General features: G+C 41.2%; 1 protein-coding gene across 2 annotated transcripts; it reads left to right on the forward strand.

Annotated features, from left to right (window-relative positions):
* ssh2b (slingshot protein phosphatase 2b) lies at positions 1-22845 on the forward strand. 2 transcript variants are annotated; one of them, XM_042431159.1, is made up of 15 exons: positions 1-233; positions 5275-5318; positions 14624-14736; positions 14940-15004; positions 15092-15213; positions 15305-15370; positions 15516-15581; positions 15744-15938; positions 16140-16233; positions 16423-16551; positions 16900-16946; positions 17123-17269; positions 17427-17627; positions 18245-19289; positions 19754-22845. In XM_042431159.1, the coding sequence occupies exons 1-15, from the start codon at positions 171-173 to the stop codon at positions 21053-21055; spliced, it is 3699 nt and encodes a 1232-aa protein (XP_042287093.1). In that variant the 5' UTR covers positions 1-170; the 3' UTR covers positions 21056-22845. The 2 variants fall into 2 exon arrangements, with proteins under 2 accessions (XP_042287093.1, XP_042287092.1); XM_042431158.1 differs by lacking the exons at positions 1-233; positions 5275-5318 and adding an exon at positions 11732-12138.
* Positions 22846-25237: the final 2392 nt, after the last annotated feature.

Below are 25237 nucleotides of genomic sequence, written 5' to 3' on the forward strand. Positions count from 1 at the left end.
CAGAGGAAGCAGCCGGGGAGTAGTCAAATAGTCTACGATCAGAGAGAAAGACAGAGGAAAACGAGAGAGGACCAACAACCCGAGCTCAGCTGGGGTTCCTGCCCCTCGAAACAAGTATGCTCGTCTCGCCGCTGTCGCTTCCTCTCAGGTGTCCGTTTCCCGGTCGCTGAATGGCGCTGGTTACCGTGCAGCGTTCACCGACCCCCAGCACCAGCTCCAGCCCCTGCGTTTCGGTAAGAGCCGCCTTTATTGAACCCTCCTCCACCACCACCACCGACAACAACAAACCTAAACCTCTTTGCTATCGACGGCTACGTGAAGCTTCATTTCCGCTGTCTTTTTTTCCCTCGGCTGCTGACTGTCATAAAGTGCCTTGCCTTTGTACTCCTGCGCATGCGTGAAATAGAGCAGCTCATCATTGTCAGTTACAGTATCCGAGTCTTAACTCGCCGTTAAGTTAACCGTCTGGGAAAAAAAGGTGTTTGTTGCTGCTGTATGAAAAGACAATACAACGTTGTTAGCTTAAGAGCAACTTTTGCCAGTTTCACCTCCAGTTTTAATTGTTCTCCACTGTTGACATGGTCCTTAGGCACATTTCCGCCAGTTCAAAGGTTCAAGTGGCAGTTAGCTAGCTACTATACACTCAAAATTAGAGAAGCTCCCGACTTTCATTGTTTGCGTGGTGAATATTGGTGGCTTTCCTGCTCCACTATGTGACTCTAGATTATAATGCTGTCTATCTAATGGTTTTTAGTTGCTGGGTTATGTCTTTTAGCTATATAACTTCAAAGAAATATGTCATGCACTTCCGCTCGCAATAAACGCCTTGTGACACGCATGGACACTGGTATTTTACTCTTGCTGTATTGTTGTGGACGTGTGGCTTTCTAGCTTCCTCTCTGCATGCTTATTATAGTTTTCTGTCACCTCCCCAGACTGTATTTCGTTCCTTGTCTGAATGTTTCTTAATCTGTCTGCCTCCTTCTTCCTGTCTATTTCTCCCTGTGTGTGTGTGTGTGTGTGTGTGTGTGTGTGTGTGTGGTGACGGCAGGAGAGTGTGCCCATGCAAAGCAGCAGAGGAGCAGGTGGTTTTCCTGTTGCTGTTGCTCTCTGTTTGCCTTGTTTTCTACAGAAGCAGAAAACTCCATCAGACAAACAATCAGGGAGAGAGTGAGGAAGTAATATGCTTGCACACACACTCTGTTTCCCATTACATCTCTGCTCTTTGTCTGTTTCACACAACTTTATACACTCCCTGTGTACATATGTTATTGGCAGCCTGTTGTTCTTTTCTTCGTCAGAGTTGAGCGGCCAGTGTGATGTTGAACGTTGATGTGCTTTTCTTCCCAGCACTGGTTGAGTAGCCATTGTTACTGTCACTTCTGTTTTGGTAGAATAAATCACCCAAACAATAAAATGCATAGCAGTGGGCGATATAGATAAAATCCTCATAATTGTTTAAATTAGGGTTGCAACTAACAACTATTTTCTCAATTAATCGATTAGTTGTGCGGTCTATGAAATGTCAGAAAATGGTGAAACATTTCGATCACTGATTCCCAAAAACCCAAGATGACGTCCTCAAATGTCTTGTCCGTAACAGTCCACAACCCCTGGAATCAGAGAATTTGGACATTTTAGATTCTGACATCTAAGTATATTGTGATAAATAGCTTTCATGGATGATATAACACACAGTTTAGTGTCTGTTTTGCTGAACAAGTGAATTCATTACCTGATAAATGATACTACTTCATCACATCGTTGCAAAAAATGATATAAAAGTTCAATATTGCTATAAAGCTAATTGATTTGTGGCTATAAATGCTCATGGCAAAATCTTTGACAGATGACAAAGCTTATACTGGCGTAATGCCTAACACAAATCACATTACCTGTTGCCTAAAATGCATCATTGTAAGCGCAGACTTTCACATCCGTTTCCTTGATAGACAGACCCAGGTGAAGATTAGAAATTGTGTTTGAGAATACTTCACTTACTACCCCTAACTGCGTCACAAATAACAAACTGCAGTCAGGTTATTTTTACCAAGAATGTCGGTCCCAAACTGTCTGTGGTAGTTTTGGCCTTGTCCCTGTCTTTCACACCTTTTGTGTTTTTCCGAGCAAAACAGGTTCTGTGAGTAGGCATAATGATAACTGTCTTGCTCTGTGTACGCATACATTTGTTCTGACTGTCTGTCTAGAGTGACGAGTATATGTAACAAGAATTTTTGGATGGTCGACGTTAAGCAATCAATAGGAAGGAGTGCAAGGGTCAAAGCAAAAGGGACTCTGAGCATAGCGACAGTTTCTGTTTGATGAACGGTCATATATGTTAGAGATGTAATAGTGAAACTTAGAGACTTTCATCATGACAGTGGTATAAGCTATAAAAGAAGAGGAAGAAGATAAGTATTAGTGTGATTTAGCAAGGTCAGGCAGGCAGGGGCGGTGAAAGATGTGAACTGTTTTCTTGTGGAAATATGCTTTCAAGTTTGAACCCGCATACATACAGTGATAACGCATTGCACAGACACATGTCTGGTTTCCTGTGTCTTGCTGTCATGTGGTGTGTGTGTGTGTGTGTGTATGTGGAGTCTTGTGCAAAGTTTCTCATGAGATGCCTGCTAGCTGTTTTTTTTTGTTTTTTTTTCCATCATCTTTACTTGAACTGTATGTTGAACCTGTCCGGCCTCATTGTCTCTGCCTCGTAATAAGGGCGTTTGTAGGGAAAACAAACACACATACTGCGCACACTTGGACACATTCATTTAGCCTCACTAGTTTTAACTTGGTGACTCCAGATATTCCCCGCTGTAACTTGTGACTCCCGTCGCAGTACAGACTTGTCCGCAGTTGTGCAGATCCTTGCCCAGTCTGCAAGTTCAGACTGCACATTTCCATAAGCTTTGGAAAAATCTCCTCACATTTCCATATATGCAAAAACCTCTGTGTCTTCTCATCTAAACAAGAGTACACAGTGACATGGAACAACAGCTTTGTCTAATCTGGTGAACTAAGAAAAACTCAATTATTATACATAGTAGTTTACTGTACAAATGGAAGAATACATATTTTTTCAGAGAGATGTCCCCTCACTCATTCTCAGTGTTGCTCTGTGTAAAACTCTTTGTCAAAATACATTATTTCCCAGCATTGGTTGCTAAGCTGGTTGTAATTATAGACTCAGGTATGTAGCACGAAGTAAGGCATTGGATTTTTCTTTCTTTTTTTTTTTTTTACTTTAAAAAAATTGGTTCCAGATACTTTACACGAGGTGTTCAACAATCCACATGATCTATTTTAAATATCTATTGCATGAGTTTTGAGAGCCCGCAGTGGAAACCTGCTTTGAATACTGAGGCTGGGAGAGGGTGAGCACATCACAGATGTAACACTGAACTGGATCTGCAACAGTGTCACAAGACCCAACAGTAAATTCTGGCATTCAGACCCCTCCTTACTTTGCTTCAACAATATCTAGGACAAAACTCACTCTCACAGCAAATTAAATACAGTGTACACAATTTGCATTGGCTGCATCAATCTTAATGGTGTCACAGATAAGAAAAAGGTACTGTGATATGATTTTTCATCCTCATATATGCATATTTTTGTCTGTGCTCATTGTGGCCTATCATCAACCTGTAATCCACGTCTTCCTTTTTATGAAGCTGTTAATGGTTTTGTAATGTTGTTAAGCCTACATACACTGTAAACAAGATAAGCACCACCAGGCATTACAGGATAATTACCAGGTGTTTATCGGCCACTAATCCTTCTGAATCTGCAAGGCTTCGTTTTCCACACTTTGCTGATTAGATATGTTTGGGATTTTCCTCTTCTTCTCTCTCTCTTGTCTCCCCGTTTGTTTTTGTGTGTGAATATGTTATTCTGTGACCGGCCACACCTTAACAACAGACTGAGGTCATTTTCCTGGAGAGTGCACAAATTGAGTTGAAGCTGAACTCTGCTCTCCCTCTTGTCTCTCCGCGCTGCCGCTCTGCTCTCTGCTCATTCAGTACTGAACACTGTGTTGGATGCTATTTGTGCTTTTTAATGTGTTTGTGCCTGTATGTTTGTGTGTGAATATAGAAATACACAATCTACTCTTTTTTTTGTTTGTTTGTTTTAACTCAGCATAGAACATTTAATGTTGCCAAAACATTTCACTATTTTAGATTATCATCTTCCTCATTTGAAGGTGGGCTTTACTATAATAATCATAGCTATATTTATAAAGCACTTTTCTAAAGTAACTTTACAGAGCATCGTCTTGCAAGACCAACATTATGCTTATAATCGCAGTTAGTCTTCATCAATTTTTACCTTCATTACTAATAGTTTTATGCATCACATATACTGTAGTTTCCTCTCTAACAACCCAAAAAACTAAAAATAATTTCTTAGAAAAAAGACTGGTCTATTATCTTTTAACTAGGGCTGCAACTAATGATTATTTTCTTTATAGATTAATCGATTTGTTATTTGCTCCATGAAATGGTGAAAAATGTTGATCCCTTTTCTCAGCGCCCAAGGTGACGTCTTTTAAATGTCCTGTTTCCTCAACAGTCCACGACCCAAATATATTCCATTTTCTGTCATAGAAGACTAAAGAAACCAGAAAATATCATTATATGTGAAGCTTGGATCAGAGACATTTTTTTTCTCTTAAAAAATGACTTTGGAAAGATACTGAACCCCAAATTGCTCCCGATTGCTGTGACATCGGTGTGAGAGTGTGTGAATGCATTAGATTCTTCTCCTGTTGAGCAGGTTGGCACTTTGCATTGCAGCCTCTGCCATCAGTGTATGAATGTGTGTATGAATGGATGAATGTTGGCATGCAGTGTAAAGCGATTTTCGTGGTCAGAAGACTAGAAAGGTGCTATATGTATGTATACAAGTGCAGTCCATTAAAAAAAAATATTCAAAACCATTTAATAATTGGCAATTAATCGACTAATCGTTGCAGCTCTGTTTTGAACAAAAAAATTGTGATGTAAATAGAGTGCTACACAGTTAGGTGATCTAAATTAACTATTAAAATATATTCTAACTAAAATCTCTCAAATAAATCCTGAGAAATTCAAATGTACGTACGATCAATTACTCTAACACATAAACATCAAAATAATGAACATATATGCAATAATTATAAAGATTTTAATGTTAAGTTGTGTCTCTTCCTTCAAGCTCAGTTATTGACCATCCGATGCTGCACTGTACTTCAAAATTATAATGTGTTATTTTCTCATTTTATCTCCTCAGGAGTCCGGTAGTGGGGAGGATGACCGCCGCTCTCAGCCAAGGAGGTAAGATATTGACTCGCTCTGTTTTAAAGCGCCATCATCTTCCCCCTTTCTGAGCTCAGCATTAAAAAAAAAAAAAGAAAAGAAAGAAACTTCCTCTTGTGTCCTCACAAATATTAACCAGAAGTCTGGATCACAGTGGTGTTTACTGGTGGTGATTTAAGAGACTTGCCTTCAATAAGAGCATCTACTGAAGTGTCAGTGAGCAAGATGCCAAATCAGAACAGAGGGCCTGTTCTGTCGCTGCCCCTGACCTCTGACCTGGCTTAGACGAACAAGGCAGAATATTGTCTTTACCTGAAGTAGCACTTGATGATTAATCATTACATGTTTCTGACCCTGCAGGACTTCCTTCCTCTCCTGTTGACAAAGAGCTCTTGTGCTATTGTCGCGTCACAGTCCTGGTCTGTCCCTTGTTGCTTCGGGCGTTGAACTGGAGTTGGGAATCTGGTTCATCCTGTGTCACTTAACCACAAATGCAACTTTTTTTTTTTGTCCACCAGCGAAATCAGAAATTCTCTCCCACTCCCTACTGTGTTTATTTGTTCTAGATACACATGATACCAGTGAACCTTAGCTGCTGTAATACTCGTACTTCCGCCTACGCTTTATTTGTCCCTTTAATAACGGATGAAATCCTGAAATCCTCTCATGTATGAGATAATTAGCTGCGGTTTGCTGGCTGTCCAACAGAGGGCAGCAGGGTCTGTGTGAGTCAGCTCTGTGTATGTGGGTCAGGGGAGCTGCACTGCTGATCCAGGGGCAGATTGTTAGCCACTCCCAAAGTCAGAGTGCCTCTGTGTCTGTCTGGTCATTGGAGCTCTGTGCCATCCGACTGAGAGGGCTGTCTGTATTTGTGCAGCTGGGAGTGAAATCTATATTCACATGCTGAGGCCGTGTGTGTGAACACACAGATAGGAACTGGTCATTTTGATTTAATGTGTTTTGTTAACCGATCATATTTTCAGTGTCTTGTTTTGAAGCCCTACTAGTTTTACGTGGTTATTTGACCACTGTTTACACTCTGTTAGTCATTTTATCTTTTGTATCTAACTGTCCAGATGCCTTCATGCTCCCCTTTCATACTGATATACGCATTTGTCTAAATGTGACACTTTCAATGGCAATCAGGGGTCCTCTGATGCTTTCTTTGTCTGTATTCTGTACCACGAAAATATGGATATATTTTTAGTTTGTATGGACTTTTTTTGTCAGCTGCATGGTGGATTGTTAGATGTTAAGACTGGCAGGTGTCACGTTGGTTGAACTTGCTGTTGATGTGTTTCTAGTCAGTCTTATGTTTTGGATAGTATTGTTTCTAGTCAAGTCTATAAACGGAAAAGGGTCAGGAATCTTGTTTAAATTTAAAATCATGGACGTTTTGTGTTGAGATGAACCGTTCTTGGTATTCAACATATAGATAAAGCCTGGGAGACCATTAAAAATTATGAAATATAGGGAAGTAACAGTGAATTGTACCTTTCTTTCTCTTTTTTTCAGTACAAAGGTATGTTTCTCTTTGTACATCTTAAACTCCAGAAACATATTCAGTAGTATACTTTGGCAGGCACATATGACCTGTTTTTTTTCTTAACAGTTATGTTTTCTTTTTGTTCACTGATTTATGCTAGTTATATAAATTCTGCTTCACACTTAACGCCCAAACTTCATCTGCTAACTCTACTGCATGTTTTGAGTAACTTTCAATATCTGGAACAGGCCACAGAGTTGATAAAAGCCAGATAATTAAGGAAAATGTATCATGAGTCATTTCACATAATGTCAACAGTCTGAACAATCCTGTTAAAAGGAAGAACATTTTGCAACAGATAAAGAGAGCAAATGGAGATATTGCATTTTGTTTTTTAAAGAAATACACTTAATTAAATCAGAACATGAAAAGTTAAATAATCAGACAAATATGTAAGTTAATTTCTCCTCATATAAATCCTCAAGAAGAGGGGTAGAAATTTTAATTTTTTTTTTTTTTTTGGCCTAAAAGACACATATAGACAAATAGAAACGATATGTGGTGTTGACTGGAATGCTAGATAATGTACCAGTAACTCTGATTAAGTGTTGTTTCTAGTCAGTCTTATTGGTTGGATAGTATCTCACTGCCCAAAGCAAAAAACAGCACTATACATTACATGTATAATAAAGGAGCATCACAAGAGAGAAGTACTTGTATCTTGTCCAGTAACTCGGTCGCATATTTCTTGCCGAGCAATCATCTGACTTAATAACTGCCACAATCGCTGATTTCATACATGTACATCATGCATTGGGCTAAAGACAGTCATTAATCAGCATTATGGACAAATACACTGTCTGCTGGTGGTGATGTACCACAGCAAAAGCATGAGAGAGGTCATGATGTAGTGGAGTAAAATGAGTCTGTGTCAGTTATGGTGGTTAGTTTGGGCCAAGATCATTGTAATTAGTTCTCTCAGTGTTGTCTAGTTATCTCAATACAATCCCATGTATTGCTTTTAATTCAAAACTGCAGTGTAGTTTACAAAGAGAGAAGAAGAATTCAATAAAACGATGCCCGTGCACTGAATTAATGCTCCCGAAATCCAAGGAGCAGGTTGACTGCTCTCAGCGTCACTGCTGACGACAACACGGCTGCCTGTCGTGCCGTAGAAGTCAACAGCTGCTGCAGAGCTGATCCCAGACACAGGTAGCGACACTGAGTCAGACTGGAATAATGCTGTAGTGATGCTGCGTGTCTGCGTAAGCAAGGCCCACTGCAGTGCTGCTGATTGAAGCCATTGACATCAGCAGAATAATGACATCAGCCAGAGCAGCAACGTCACTGCAGGATCTACAGAAGGGAAATCAGAGGGAGGAAGAGGAGTTTATTTCTGGTCTTTTATAATCTGTATGGTTCTTTAGTCGGATGAAAACAAATGAGGAATTATTTGTCTGAATGGGAAGGACATTGAAGGAATTACATTAGTAGTCTTTTGTTTTTCTACACATGTACATTTGCCTTACAGCTTACAGTTTGTGTGCCTTTAAGACTCCAAATCAATGTTTTCACTCACTTTGTTGTAATCAAATATGCTGTCTCTTACTACGCCTGGCAGATTGATTTGACTATAAATAATCAGACTTCCTGTTGTATACAAATGCCTACAACACTCAACTGCTGATAGGATAGATGCTAATCAATTGTGTGTGTGTGTGTGTTTCAAATAAATAGCAAATACCAAATACCTGGTCTGCACTGTATTGTATATCTGACGTTGTGATCACTAAGGTGACTCGTCTGTGTGTTTGTATACATGGAGACATAAGAGCAACAGAGTAGTGTCTGGTGTCTGTCTGCATGTAACATCCACATCCTGGCCTTCGCTTGTTGTCACTGGATGGTGTGAGATGGAACTTGAGATACGGGTCCAACAGCACAAACATAAACATGTGTGTTGCTGAGAGTCCATGACCACTACGACTACCTGACCCATGCAGACTGAGCACAGGATTATGGCCCAGGACAAGTTCTAAGCTAGACCTACAACACCTTGACAAAATGAAACAAACATTTCTGTCTCCAGCAGAAACGTGTATGACTAGAGTAGTGCACGTTAGATAGAAGGTGTTGATGTTGTGTTTATCTGAGACCAGTTGAAGAATGATAATAGAGAGGCGGAAGTGGTTTTCAAGGGTCGATGTTGTGAGAAGAGTCAGCCAGACAAAAAGAAAGCAACATCATGAGAAAAAAAAACAAGGTTGTGGTGAGTGTTGAACAGGAAGCTGAGGTGTTGATTCGGTAACTGTCAGATTAAGCAGCTGTTATCAGTCAGTGATGAAAACCTTTGGATGAGTATTTAAGTCTCATAGTATAACATTAATGGACCATTTAATATTTATATCTACACTAAACTCTTGTTCCTCTGCTGAATATCTCTATCTCCTTTTTAATGTTTCCACTTTTCTGCTTGACGCTGTTGTTACATCATCTAGTGTATTTGATATGTTAAACCACTCATGACTCAACAGGCTAATAAATAAACAATTTCCTACTTGTAAAGATCACAGAGCCTGTAACATTATGTTGAGTTAATAAACCCACTTCAGCACTCCATCTTGCTACTGAATCACACCACCTTGCTGCGTGATTAAGCATACACGTGTTAAAAAACATAATAACACACACAGCGCATACTGTGTAAAAACAGCGCTGCAGTTGTTGTTTATCCTGTGATATGAAATGGCAGTCAGGTGGTGGCCACACGTTTACCCTCGGTTTGTAATCTATCCTAAAAATTGAAACCACGAGGGATCAACAAACAAGTCTAAGGTCAAGTTTCTCCTCAGTTCACAAGTTGCCTGATGTCTCCTTTTTGATTTCTCAATCCTTTTTCTGTTGTTGTTGTTGTGCTGTTGTTGAGCTGTTGCTGGAAGAAGATTAGGTGTCAAGTGTCGCTGACTCTGGTGAGATTTTTTCCTAAAGGCAACAGACCCAGAGTTGGTTACACAATGTTGTCACCCTTCCTCCAGCCGCAGGGTTCAGACAACACAAATGTGATCAGTGTGTGGCTCGCACTCCCCAGAGGATACCCCTCCGAGTATGGGTAGTAATTAATGCTTAAGCAGGAGAAGTGTTGTCATGGAAGCTTAGTCACCAGTTTTCCGATGCTGTTGTCACTGTGAGAAAAGAAAATTATCAGTTGGGGGTCGGTGATAGAGACAAAAATGACACTAGACTATAACCACGAGACCCTCTCCTGACAGAAAGGGACTATGTCTTGAATATCTGTTGAGGCAGAGAGAACTGTTTCATGTTGTGTACTGTAGTTGATGTTCATAAAACTGGACTGAAGGAAAACTGAAAGTCAATCTAGTCATTTTCAGCTGGCAGTCTAAAGTTAAGTGTTGAGGGATTTGTTAGTTTAGAGGCTATAGTCATTTGAATCAGGCTAGAAAGCTGTGGTCCACTGAATAAAGACGCAAAAGGAAAATGAATAAGATGAATAAGCTCTGTTGAATAGAGAATACAAGTTCAAGTGGTCAAGACGGGATGGAAAAGAGGAAACTGTCAACTGTGACAACGCTTAATAGGAATCTGACTGATATAATCAACCACAGCGTCTTCAAGCAAAAAGAAAAATCTAAAATAAGGGGGTGTCCTGCTGGCCCAGTGGTTAAGATGCATACCTTATGTTGTGATTGCAACAAACCCAGATAGATCCTGGCTGGGGACCTCTGTTGCATGTCATACACGCATGTCATTTTAAAAGTGGGAGCTCAAGTAAATACCATTAAAATAAACTCAGAAGAAGAAATAAAACATATCATTCCACATTTACTTCCCTCAATGGGTCTCATGTCCTATAGTATAGTGCCTATATTTTGTCTTTTTCATACCTGCTTGAACAATTCAAATGCAGTGTAATGCCATAATGCTGGATCATATATCTGCCTCACATATACGGTATGTAATGAGAGGGGCACGCCGTCAGGACCTGTTGTTGACATGGATGTATAAAGAGAACTGGATACAGCGTCGGAGGCGGGGCCCAGTTCATTTCTGTGAAAGTTGCTCAGTGGCGCATGAAGCCAAAAAAAGCCACATCCTGAAAACATACTGCGCATGCTCTATGGGCCCAATGCACCCATGGAGCTTGCTCACTACAGACTTCTGCCAGCCAAGACGGCTAACTCTCAGTTTAGCCCTCCGGCTAACTTGAATGGGGATAAAATGATTCAATCATGTGGCTTCTCTAGACTTTTGAAATGTTATCAGACTGAACGGCTCAAATTCTGATAGTGAAACGAATCATGTCGTGGGGGTTGTGACGCTCAAAAAAATGTATTTGCTGATTTACAGATGTCTCTATGACATTGTAAGTCTATGGGAAAAAGTGTTTTGGGGCCCAATAGCATCACGAGATGTTTGGCTGCTATGTCAAATTGGCTTCAAAGCCCTCCGCTGTTCCTGTATCCAGTTCTCTTTATACATCCCTGGTTTTTGAGCAACCACTTCCTGTTGCATGGTTTGCAGTAGGCTACACTATCAGGGACTCTGGGGAGTCATTGTGCAAGGAAATCCTCATGAATTTCTGTAACATCTTGAAGATATTGTAAACCAATGTGTCAATAAATCTTGGAAAGATACTGCTATAACCCCAACTAATCCTATAAAAACGTTGTTCTATTATTAATTCATTTATAACTTTTCAAAAGAATTGATTAATTTTGTTTTCTTCTCCCTGTTTAAGCCATCCCGTTGTCAATGGCTGTCATACATTCACCACGGCATTAATTACCTCTCATACAGCCGTAGACACACCGCTGTTTTTCCCGATTGGACCATGTGTGTCTCCTCCCCTCCAGCGGCAGGATTTACCGCAGCCTGCTGCAGATAAATCAAACACTACCACAGAGCAGATGTTACGAAGCACCTGCTCTACATAGCAAGTGCCAAATAACTGCATGTCTGGTCATCTCTGCCGTCCATAAATATCATATTACCGCGTTTTGTTTTGTTTTTTTAAATCTCGTGTTTGGTGTCATGTAGGCGGATATTTACAAAATCCGTTATTTAAGGCAAGACGTAAAAGTGAGTCGTTCCTGTGTTTTTACAACAACCCTGGCACTGCGGAGTGACACCCTCCACACCATAATAGCGACTATATCGATAACTACAGTCCGCTTTTGTGCGCCCTGCCCCCGCCACCGGAGCAGCGATGCCTCCCGGTGTTGTGACCGCGCCACGGAGCTCATCAACCGGCTGCTTCTGCGCCTGCTGCGCGGGGACGATGAGACCTTATTTCACCGAGAACTCAGTGATCTCTCAGGGGGAAATATATCAGCTGTAAGTTCACTGAATGAATACACTGTGCTCAGAGTCTTAGGCTTTCCATGTGAAGTATTTAAGTATTAGTTCAGATGGTGTGATGTCTATTTTGTAATGTGGGCTGCTAGAATCTGGTTTTATTGCACAGCCAGTGGTTTGACAAATTTTTACTGACTTGAAGCTTACTTGGACAATCCTCTTATATCCTGCATTGACACTATTAATGTTCTCAGTTGCCCTGCTCTTCAGTACTCGGTTACAGTAATCTGGTATGACAAAGGCATGTGGTTTTTCCATGATGACTCAATGGGAAGGATATGACAGCACAGCAGCAGCAAAGACGGTGACTGCAGGAAGATGTTTCCTTCCCTTCTGCTTGTGAAATGTGTGCCAGATCCCTTGATTCGTCCGCTCACTTTTTGTTTTAAACGTTGAGCCTTAAATGCACCTTGAGGGGACTCAGCAGAAAGGCACACAGTGTACCTGAGACAGACTGTTCCTGAGGCAGAGGATGTGATTAGTCTTTCTGCCCAGAGTCGTCGAAGAACAAATGACAGGAATGAAACTGGCATTTACTGGTAATTTATTTGACGTGGTTTCTTTACACTTACTGTAACCAACCATCATTTTCACTTGTAAACGACATCTGTGTGTGTCTGTGTGCATTAGTGAGAGAGTGCAAACTCAGCTATCAGCATCCTTCCTCTGTCACTGACTGTTGAGGTCTGAGGATTTGTAGGGTTGGCACATGAAAGTGTTATGATTAAAAAAGGAAAAATTCCAAAATATATGGTATATGGTTTTCACAACTTCTGTCTAGTGTTGTCAGTGTTTCCAGTGTGCACAATCCCCGTCGCTGTTGATCCCCCTGCTGGCCTGGGGAGGGCGTAGAGGCTTTTTCACTTGAAAGGAAAGAGTTAAATTGGGAGATGATTATACTTGCAGACATTCATGCTAAATGCCGCAGACCTAGATTTAGTTTGCAAGAACATGTATAGCCTTTTGATTTCAACATGATGGAAAGTGAGTGAGATAAAACTGTAAAATAAATAAATAAATAAATAAATACATTTTAATGATTGTAACATCTGTGGATGTCACAAATGTCTCTACAATTTTCCAACTTGGGAATGTGACTGGACTTTAAGGCCCATTCTGAAGATGAGGACTGCCTAATTACTGTCGTTCTCACAGCAGAAGATGTCAGAATGGGACTTCCTGTCTCTAATAGACTTTCCTTAGCGTCTTCCTATATTTATCTTCTGCCCTCAGCATTGAGTGACAAATAGAAAGTCAGGGATCGCTGGTTGTGAAACTACATTCACCCCATTCTTATAAAACACAAGGAGGCTTCTTCTTCTTCCACTCAGCTTACTCTCAGGGCCACAAAACTCTTTGTTGAGTATAAGCAATGTGCAACATTGAACATGCTTGCTTGCTATGATTTGCCTTATTTACAACAACTTGAAAATATTCAGTAAATTCCAGAGAAGTGTGAAAATCAAAGGAATGCATCAGGGATCCAAGTCCATCACGTAACTCTATTGTTCAGTGAACAGTAGCGCCAAGTAGCTTAGCTGGAGCTGCCCATTTCATGCCACGTACTTCTTCAGATATGTGTCATAAAGAACTTAAGTCTAAGTCTGAGATAATTAAGTTGTGATAGCTTACTGAGAAGAAAGATAAGAACTGCAGGTAGATCTGTTTGTTTAAGGGAGAGGGCGAGGTTGATGTGGAGAAGATAATAGGTTAGTTAACTGGGTGGAAAAGAAAGTTGTCTTTTTTTTGTCCTCTATAACTCAACATGCCTTTGTGTTTTATGCCTCATGTCATTTTTATGAACAGTTAAGATCATTTAAGCCAGCACATGTTATTGGAACCAGCTGGTGTTCGTTGCAGTCAAGTGTCTTGAGGTTGTGTCTGTCCATTATTGTTTTGTATGAGATGTTTGTACAGGATATCATGTGTATTTTGTAAGAAAACATAAGATTAAATCGCTATTATTGAAACATGTTCCATTTTTAGACCACCAAATCCTTCATATTCAATATTCAGCAGATGTTTTCATGCTGTAGAAAAAAAAAACTACTGCTTCATACGGTTTAGGAGATACACAGAGAGCTGGAGAATCACCAAATGTACAATTTAGTTCTTTAAAAATTGGTTTAGTTGGAATAAATCTGTAGTGTTTTTGACTGTCGGGGAAACTTCTTCAGCAAACAAGACTAGACGAGTCTACAGCCGTGCTCGCGGCTCTGTGAGGCTCATAATGACAAAGCTAGCCGTGCTGATGTTTAGCAAGTATGTTTATCATTTTCACTGTCTTAGTTTAGTGTGTTAGCATGCTAATTAGCAATAAACAAAAAATACAGGTGATGTGAATGGGGGGAAAAAGTCATATTTCAACCTGGACCAAAGTGGTCGACCAACATTGCCATCCCAGGATGAATTGTATTATCGCCCCTTATTTTATTCCATCTTCTCTCTCTGTCTGTCTGTCCAGCATCAGTGAAAGTTTCCTGACAGTTAAAGGAGCTGCTCTCTTCTTACCTCGAGGAAATGGCTCCTCCGCTTCCTCTGCCTCTCGCTTCTCACAGCTGCGCAGCAAACATGCAGGTGAGGTCAAAGTTCTTCCCCAAGCATGTTCAGTATCAAGCATCATCCCACCATCTCACAGTTTTAAATATGTTCTTTTGTTCTTGAAATGTTAATTTAAGCACCTGTAGTAATAATTGGTAAATAGGGTTTCATTAATTTACTTAATTTACAGCTGCAGTTCTTAATACTGATCAGATGATTTATTACTCTCGTCTTACCAGGAGACATCCAGCAGCATCTACAAACCATGTTCACTGTCCTCAGACCAGAGGACAACATCAAACTGGTGGGTACACACAATGACACACACATACAATAATCTTAAGGTTGTCAATCAACTGTCAAGGCACCAATTATGTTTCTCCCGTTCCAGGCGGTCCGTTTGGAGAGCGCCCATGCTCAGGTCACCCGCTACATGGTGGTGGTTTCAACCAACGGTCGCCAGGACACAGAGGAGAGCGTGGTACTGGGTATGGACTTCAGTCCCGTAGACAGGTGAGAGACTAGTATCCAGACGCGTACCTGTGCCTGCCTGTTTTCATATAGTGCATAAAGTTGTAACATGGAGACTTTTTTTCCCTCCCAGCTCATGTTCGGTAGGGCTTGTTTTGCCCTTATGGAGCGACACGTTGATACATCTGGACGGAGATGGGTATGAACATTTCCAACATGTCATGCTTGAATCACAGAGCCAACACACACCAAATGCCAGGCTGCTAAGATGGCTGACAGCATCTTTTTTTTTTTTTTTTTTTTTTTACCTCTCTCCTCTGTTCCCACTCTCTTCTTGCTCTCAGGGGTTTCAGCGTGTCAACTGATAACAGAGTGCATGTATTCAAGCCTGTTTCTGTGCAGGCCATGTGGTGAGTCACACTGTATTAATCACACGACTCGGTAGAAATGGATATACATTCAGTATCTGCCCTTTTATTAATTGCAAGCGTTGGTATCGGTACCTAAAGCATATCCCTGCCATTTATTTGTCTCTCTCCACCTCATCTCATATTCACTCCACTCTCACACAGGTCGGCCCTCCAGTCGCTCCATAAAGCTTGCGAAGTGGCTCGTTGTCACAACTACTTCCCAGGCAGCTTGTTCCTCACCTGGGTCAGCTACTATCAAAGTAGGGTCTCCTCCGACCAGGCACGAATCAACGAGTGGAACGCCATGCAGGATGTGCAGTCACACCGTGCCGATTCACCCGTCCTCTTCTCTGATGTGTAAGGATCCCTTTTTATTTTCTCCCTCTGTTTTTTTTTTTTGTGAGGTGAGTTACTGTCCATGCTACTACATCTACTGAGTTTGTAGTAGGAGGTTTGTTCATATGTCTCCTCCATATGACTGTATGTTAGCAGTAAAGCTTCATGTAAGGAAATCGGCTTATTTCATACATTGTATTTCAATGTCTGATGTTTCTCTAGACCTACCGAAAGAGAACTGACAGAGCGTCAGATCAAAACCAGTTTGAGGGAGATCATGATGCAAAAAGACCTCGAGAATGTCACCTGCAAAGAGGTGAGTGTCTGCTTCAGATGCTGGACTTGAAGGTCCCTCCCAAAGTATAATTGTATACTAATTGTAAACTTGCACGTTCAAGTTCCTTTTTAGTATCGGAATTTAAATGTAATGTGCCTGCGTTTGAGGTTTAAGATTTTCTGTTTTAAGATTTTATCTGTGTGTCTGCTGGCTGAATGTGTTCTGTAGATCCGCACAGAGCTGGAAATGCACATGACATGCAACCTCCGAGAGTTCAAGGAGTTTATCGACAATGAGATGATTGTCATTCTGGGTCAGATGGACAGCCCCACAGAGATCTTTGATCATGTCTTCTTGGTAGGTTGAACCCAGAACATTGAAATCCATAAAATGATTAACTGCTTAGCCGGATCACAAGTTAATTAAAAGAACAGTAGAGAATACAAAGTGTCTCATGAATAATTTATCTCTACTTTTAAGTGAAATGTATGAACACTAGTGATATTAGACTTAATCCATGTCTCAGGAACCTGGCAAAAAATGAGATAGTCTTGTGTAATCCTGAGTTTTTCCCAATTTCAAGGTACTTTGTTCTTGTTTGGTTTGGAGGGCCAGTGGATGTTAGGCTTGTCTTGCCACAGGATTTAAGCATTATGAAACACTCAGTTGAAGGCTCTGAACTAGGATTGCTTTTGTTTCCTACAGGGATCTGAGTGGAATGCATCCAATTTGGAGGAGTTGCAGAAGAGCGGGTAAGGAAGACAACAAAACCCAGAGCAGAAGCTCTATTGAAGTCAATAAAAAATATAATAATAATTTTGTTTTAATGAAATTTAAATCTGATGTGTTAAAATACTCTTCAGTCTGCCATCCACATAAGCTCTGGTTTTCTAATCTCTCCTCTCATTCATGTCTCATTCTCACCCAGGGTTCAGTACATCCTGAATGTAACAAGGGAGATCGATAACTTCTTTCCCGGTGTGTTTGAGTACCACAATATCCGTGTTTACGATGAGGAGGCCACTGACCTGCTTGCCTATTGGAACGACACCTATAAGTTTATATCTAGAGCCAAGTGAGTTTCCTGTTTTTTTTTTTTTCTCTGATCTGCTGATCTTGTTTGGGAAAAGCAGTTAGTTCCTTTGGAAAAACTTGACAGAATCATATTATCTGCCTTAATGTTCACAGTGATGTGAAGGCTGATGTGCATGCTTGAATCATATCTAAACCAGGAAAGCCGGGTCCAAGTGTCTGGTGCACTGTAAAATGGGTATAAGTCGATCTGCAGCCACGGTGATCGCCTACGCCATGAAGGAGTACGGCTGGGATTTGAAAAAAGCCTTTGATTACGTGAAGGAGCGTCGAGCTGTGACCAAACCCAACCCCTCTTTCATGAGACAGCTGGAGGAGTATCAGGGCATACTGCTGGCCAGGTACCCACGCACTCACACCATTATATTACATGTGGATGGGTGGATGTAGCATGATGCTTACACTGCACCCACTGTACGCACTTTGATGTTAACTGAATAAAGCCTAAATCCATCGAAGGTGTGTAAACAGAAACAGGCATATTTAGTTTAACCATTTTAAATTGCTCAAGGATGTGCTCAGGTTTTTTTTTTTCAAAATTCATGTCCTGTTTATACACAATATGCGTATTCATACAGCAAACTAGGATGTTTTCATTTAATTTGGTAATAATTCTATAGACCCTATGGCTGGAAAACTGAGTGAAAGGAGCTTAAAACACTCTGTTGAGCTAAAGGGAACTGCAGAGCTGGTTGTAATTCTCTTCTCCTTTCAAATTACACACTCATTTGATCCATTATTAACATGATGATACGGTTTAGTGCAGCCTTAAAGTGCATTTCATAACATATCTATCAGTGAAATTATATTTTCAACAATATTCTTTTTAAATAACAAACTGCATGTATGTGAATGTTTATGTATATACGTATAAATAAAGAGAAAAGAGGTGATATGAATAGACAATAAAATACTACATTTTTGTTTATCCTCTCCCCTTTGTGACATACTCCTGCAGCAAGCAGAGGCACAACAAACTGTGGCGTTCTCACTCCGATAGCGACCTGTCAGAGCACCATGAGCCACTGTCTAAATCCTACGCCCAACCTCACAGCCTGGGCCGCTCCGACCCCCATAACCAGGCCAGCAGCCCACTCGGTCCCTCTGTGAAAGAGCTGCTGGAATCACTGGGGACTTCATCCAGCACTGGCAAAGCAACACACTCCACTAGCCAGCCTGATACTGGCATCCAGTTCAGCTCCTCATCCTTTGAGGGGGTGGCATCACTATCAGGTGACACTGAAGCTCGAAGCCTCGAGGCTCCCTCTCATTCTGCTGTAGCCCAGATCGACCCCCCTTGTCCTGAGTCCGCAGCTGGCTCTGTGTCTCCGCTATCTCCTCCGCTCTCCAACGGGGTATGTGACTCTGAGGTGCAGCCGTCGTCACCTCCTCTCTCCCAGCCAAGGGCCGCCACTGTGGTGCCTGAGCCTCAAAAGACAGACATGGTGACTGTTGCAGAAAGTGTTTTGCTGGGCCAACCTCACCCACCTCCATCCCTTCACCACCTCCCCCTCTCTCCAGCTCCGTCCCCGACTCCAACCTGCGCGGATGAGGTTATCAAACCACAGGTGTCGTCCTGTTCTCTGCCTGTGATTAAACCGATGCAAGCGTCAGTGCCTGAGCCCATGACAACACAAACACCAAGCACACAACAAGCTGGACCCCAGTGTCTGCCTGCACCAGTGCCTGTCAGAAAACAAGACTGTGACCCACACACGTGTGGCTCGTCTTTGGATGGTTCAGCAGCCCATCCTCCCCTCACTAGTGATTTTAACAGCTACCCCAGTGCCATTCCACAAGACAACAAAGTGTTGTTCGGCCACAGTGCGGATCACATTAACTTTTTCAGTGCCAGGGAAAAGTTCAAGGGAATGACTCAAGATGGTAAGACTCATAGTGCTGCGGTGCAGCAGTCGGCCCAGCTGAAGAGTTGTGGCAAGGAACAGCAACCACTGCCTCAGGAGGTCTCCGCTAGTGAGGGAAAAGAGGAGGAGAAAAGAAAGGTAAGGATGTAGCAAAACTTTCCAGAATGACTGCACACCTATTTCCATTGAAAGCACCAGAAAGATTGTCTCTGTCATCATCTTCTCAGGTTTATGTGACTGGAAGCTTAGACAAGAAATTGTGTTTGCAATGGAGATAAGTGTGCAGATGTTTTGATCTTTTTTAAGGATTTAGCTTGTGTAATACAATCAATACAATGTAATATTGATTATCAAATGATTTCAAAAAAATGTAGGATGTTTGGGAGTTTGTTAAACCCACAGCAGTTACATATGGTTTCCAGTGATTCATTTGTTCCAGTAGTTAAGCTTTTGGGTTACTGAGTTGAAGGGTGCCACCTGGTGGCGTAAAGGTAGAACATCTGAATCAGTTCTATTTAAATGGCTTCTGAATAAAGTGGTGGATGTACTGATAATTTAATTTTAAACTTCGTTATTTTTCTGTCTTTTTCCTTTTTTCTTAGCAAATCCCTGTGCAGGTCACAGGACTGAAGCCTGCAGTGCACACAGAGGCTTCACCTCCTGGCCCTCTCAGCCAACTGGGTCATGAGGGCCCCCAGGACCAGGAAGTGAGGAAGTCAAAGCAGGAAATAGAGGATAGTTGTGTTTTTTCACAGAAGGAAGCTCAGAATGTAAAAGAGGAAGTGAAAAACAAAGAAGACGAGGAGGCGGCTCCTGCTCGTCTCTACAGCGATTGGACAAGGGGCTCTGTGCGGCGTGTGACGCGACAGCTGGAGCAGCGAATGAAACAGGAGCATGACTCTCCATCACCCTCTTCGTCCCCGCCGTCCCACTCCAGCAGCTCTTCCTGCTCTCAGTGGCGTCCATCCGGCGCAACAATGTCACAGGTGTCAGTGGATAGCGCTGTGCAGGAAGACAAAGAGGAGGATGATGGGAAGTTTGGTTCAATGAAGAGGGAGAGTGGTGATGTATTTGAGACGGGGGAACTAGGAAATGATGACGGAAGCACAAAAGAACACAAATTCCAGCCTGCTGATACTCGATCGCTCTCTACCTCTTCTTCTTTCCACCACTCAGCCCACTCTCCCTTTGCCTCTGTGAACTTCCTGTGTTTGGAGGGCGTGACAGAACTGGAGTCGGGCACGGACTGGGACTGCTCCACAGAGGTACCTCATAGTGACATTATCATGAGGGAGACATGGGAGACTTTGTGCGAGCTGGGCGCCTTTCTGCAGCAGGTGAGCGTGGGCGGAGCCCGCAAGGCCAGGTGTGTGGACCAGGTTTTTGGCCTCAGCGCTGGAGCAACACAGAAGCGAGGCAGCAGCACCCAGAAGAGGGTCAGAGAGGTGGAAGCCAGGATCCGCCAGGCGGGGCTGACCCCTCCATCCCTGATGAAGCGCTCAGCATCTCTGGCTAAGCTGGGCTGTCTGGAGCTGCTAGCCAACGACCTGAGTGAGTGGGAGCTCAGCCGCTCCTCTGTGGCTCCGTCCTCAGCAGAACCTCCCATCCATACAGCTAGTGATGAGTCCAAGAAGCAGCGGGTCCACAACTCTCCTTCCTCACCCAGCCAGCAGCCTGAAGTCATCGGGATCGGTGCAGAGAGGCTTTCCGAAGCTGGAGAAACCTCATCAGGAGTCTCTCCATCAAATCAGACTCCGCAGAGCTGTGTACTCCTTAACTCTAGCCAAGACTCTCTGCATTTGCCTGGGCCCACACTTATGACAACAAGGCAGCAATATGGAAGGACTCACCCTCTGAGGCGGCTTAAGAAAAGAACTGTTAGTACCCTTTACCACACCATGTAACCCTCACCATATGTGTGTCTGTCTGTCTGTGTGTGTGTGTGTGTGTGTGTGTGAGAGAGAGAGAGGGATCTTGTGCACCTGTGAGAAAATGGAAATTTACAGCGTATGTTGGATTGATTCAGCAAAACGAACCAATGCCTCTTGCCTTAAAGGATATGTTTATTAGTTTTCTGTATGTTTTTTTTTTTTCCCCTGCAGATCCGCCAAGAGCGTCTGTGAAATCTAATATGAGGCACTTGTCTCAGTGCAAGAACAATTACAAGGCTATGAAGGTTAATTTAAATGATTCAAATTGAAACAAACACTGTGTAGTATAAACACTTGTAACATAAGTCATTCAAAAAGCAACAAAACCAATCATCGAGTTTTATACGAGTAACTTGTTTTAGACGTTGATAAGCCTGAGCCTGTATTTATTCACTCTCTACATCATTGCTGGTTTTTCCATTCTCAACTTGACACATTTACTTGATCGCTGTTGGTGGATTGAATAGTCCAACCTGGTGTTTGGTGGAATGTAGCCTCTGTTTTCCTCCTCTTCATGTCTCTTCACCTCAATGTTTAATAATCGTGCTGGATAGCTGCAAAGGAAATTATTCGGCTGTTTCTTCTGGTACAAGCTGACAGGTAAATGAATCCATTCAACACTCCTGCACCGACGATTACACAAAACAAACATGTACAGATCAAACTTGGGAGTCATTTAGCAGAAATACTGATAATAATGTCAATCAAAGTCAGTTCTGCTGTCTTGAGACTGATGCTAAATGTGGGGTCGTGGTAGCAGCTGCGCATTTAAACACGTGAGAGCTCAGGTGGAATCTCTGACCACACAGGTTAGCGTTTTCAGCGGCTGTTAGGTGTTCAATCGTTACATTTCTGCACATTTGAACTAACTGGCTCACAATGAATCCCAATAGGAAGGCAAATCCAGAACCGGTGACAGAAACATCAGCTAGGTTTATTGCGATTTATTGAAAGAAATTGGAAAGAGAAGAGGGATGCTGTGTTCGTTTGTTTTGTTTTTTTGTTTATTTTTTCAACTACACAATACCTCAATAAGTCTGAACCAAATCTGACCTGCACACAACTGTCATGCTCTGGATTCCTGGAATGTCCGTCTTAATCAGCAACTGTTTCAATTTCACTACTCAATAAACTGAGGTAAACTCATCTCTCTCATGTCTTCTCACAGTTCTGATGCCACTCAAACTAGATGTTTTGTTTTTGTATGTGTTACTGTGTCGGGGAGGAAGGGTTAGGTTGGGGAGTTGGAGTTAAAAGGCAGAGTGTATATTTGTGAGTTTCCTGCTTTGTTCTGTTCTGGGATGTAAAGATCTGTAATGTGAGTTGACATTTTAGGAACTGTACATGTTTTTATATCTGGCTTAAGTCTGTGTGAGAAGTGACTGTAGCACAACTTTACCATGTGGGTGTGTACTTTTTTTTTTTTTTTAAACTGATTATTGTCCCTTTTGTATGCATTTTAGGGGTGTGCCTGTGACTGGCAAGTGAAGCTTCTCTGCAGTCTATCAGAAATGTCTGTACAGGGAGGTCTGTCATACATGCACTTTACTCCCTTTTTAATTTTAATCTGTTTTTTTTTTGTTTTTTTTTTTAAATGTATGGTTGCTACTTTCGGGGAACATGCTTAGGTAGTAAGCGGTTGTTGGGTATGCGTGTGTATTATTGAAATCTTTTTTTTTTCCCTTTTTTATTTTAAACTATCAGTGTAAATATTCTTTTATATTATGTGCTTCAACTGTGACCATTAAAACAATGGAGATTAATGAGTCTGTTTTTGCTGTGTTTGTGTACAGTGATGTGAGGTAGTAACATAACATTGTCAACAATAAGAAGAGGTTGACAATAGTACAATAATGTGTGATTTTCTTCTTCTTCTTCTTCTTCTTTTCTTTTTGAAACATTCTGTCAAAAGTTTGGACACACTTTCCACTTCACTTGATGAGAAAGTGTGTCCAAACTTTTAACAGGTACTGTGCATGTATCAACGTCTAACACATTGTAAAGCATTGTGGGTGTTTTTCATTCTATAAGATGAGTATTTTTCTCTTATATTTTAAGTTTGATGATGTTAAATACTTGGATACTGTAACAAAAAAAGGACATTTAAAATTCAACAGAAGAAAGTCTTTCCAGAATTTAGTGTCCAGGTTGCATAAATCAAACCAAATTGTCAACAGGGAGCTTTTCTTCAGTGAGAGTAGTTTCAATGAACTGTTTGTTGATATTATTGATTGTAAGTAAACTATTGGTAATCATATCTTTGAATTGAGAAAAAACCCCAGCTAGGTATAGTACAGAAAGTTAAAATATATCAAATATGAAAATAGAAAAATTATTAAAACCCTGTTCATATATATATATATATATATATATATATATATATATATATATATATATATATATATATATATATATATATATATATATATATATATATATATATATATATATATCTCAGGATTGATACAGGTATATATTGCATGGTTTTTCATGTGAGAAGTCAGTTCACAGCATATTAAATCCTTGTGTCCAAAAAGCATAGCAATATATTTCAAACTTCACAATAACTGTTTGAAATTGTTGTCCTTTTTGTCATAATAACACCAGTGAAAATGTCTTGAAACACTATTGGAGAAAAAGACATTAGGATATTTTTATCTCCATAGGTGCACAGATGGGGTCAGAATGGCTCTCACTTTTATGAAATGTTATGTTTTGTGATTCTTGCTATGAACATGATACCAGTGCGCAACACTCACTGACAAATACATTTAACAAAGAAAACATTGATTGGAGCCTTTGCACAGTGACACATCGGATATTCGGCTTTCCTCTTTTCCTTTTGGTCAGTCAGTCAGTCATGTAACTGTCTCAGTCAAATTTCCTTCTTCAAGTTAGCCGGGAAATTGGAAAGTCACAGCAACAACTGAAGTCCTGAATGTTATCGCAGAGACTTCCTATGAAACCTGGTGAATACAGTAATTATTTTGCAAGGTCATTCTCTTTTTTTTTTCTTTCTTTTTGTCTTAACAGCAGGATGCAGGGGATATCTGTATGTTTTGTGAGCAACAGTGTTGTGAAGAGCTTGACTGAGTCCAGCTCAACATGCCCTTCAGGTATCCAGGTATGTTTAGTGTGTAATGTCTAAGACTCATGGACTAATAAAACAGACCCATATTGTAATATATCCATCTTCTGCCTTTGGACCAACTAGCACAACAAATTTTATTAAGACATTAGAAGCAGCTGGAAGTGCACAGATCAAAACTATCATTTCCTGTTCTCTGTAGCTGACTTTAACTAGTGTTCCTGCTGCCTGAGACCTTCACTGTTATAGCTACTGATTACCAGTAGAGGCAATATGAAGTTATCCTCAGCAACAGGAGATAGCTTGGGGTCCATCAGTATAGGCTAATTTGGAAAAACAGTCACAATACTCTGATTTTTTAACACCTGAACCCTTCATCTTGGGTCTCTTGAGATGAGCTACTTGCTGTCACTTTGTGAATTGGCCATTATTGAAGTTTCAGATTTGTATGAATTTCTTTGGCAGTTGAACCCACATTTAAGACAATTCAATTAATTTAAACTGAAGGTTTTTTGTATATGCAGTGGCCTACATGTGTATATTGGGGGCAAAATTTGCATTTGTAACAAACAAAACTGTAGCCTATGTCTAAGCACATGAAATATGCTGTCAGCGGTAAGAAAATTGTGAAAAAAACAAACAAACAAACATAAATCATGGCTTTCAATCTTAACTTAAGGGTTAGAAGCTGGTGAACAAAATAAATTTAGATGTCACAAACTTTGGCAATTCAAAAGTTGTTGTTTTTAACATGCTCTTTTATTTCTATCCTGCTTTCTGCAGCATCAGAAGCTCTTTTGCTCAATACAAACTCCAGCCTTGTCTTTAGGAGTTAACAAGGAGCACTTGAAGGCAGCATGAAGTCACCTGTGTACGTTTATTTATCTATTAAAGTCACAATTCCTCTGTTAGAGGCCATCAGTGGTGACCCCCGGGGACGCGCTGGCCCCCTGTCACCGGCGCGCGTCACGTTTCCCTGCACTGACAGAGCCCGTTCCAAAATAGACGGCACCCACCCATACACCCACCCACCCACACCCTCCTCTCTCCCTGCTCTGCCCCGGTAC

The sequence above is a fragment of the Thunnus maccoyii genome, chromosome 13 (assembly GCF_910596095.1).
Source record: "Thunnus maccoyii chromosome 13, fThuMac1.1, whole genome shotgun sequence".
In the NCBI taxonomy this organism is placed as follows: Eukaryota; Metazoa; Chordata; class Actinopteri; order Scombriformes; family Scombridae; genus Thunnus; species Thunnus maccoyii.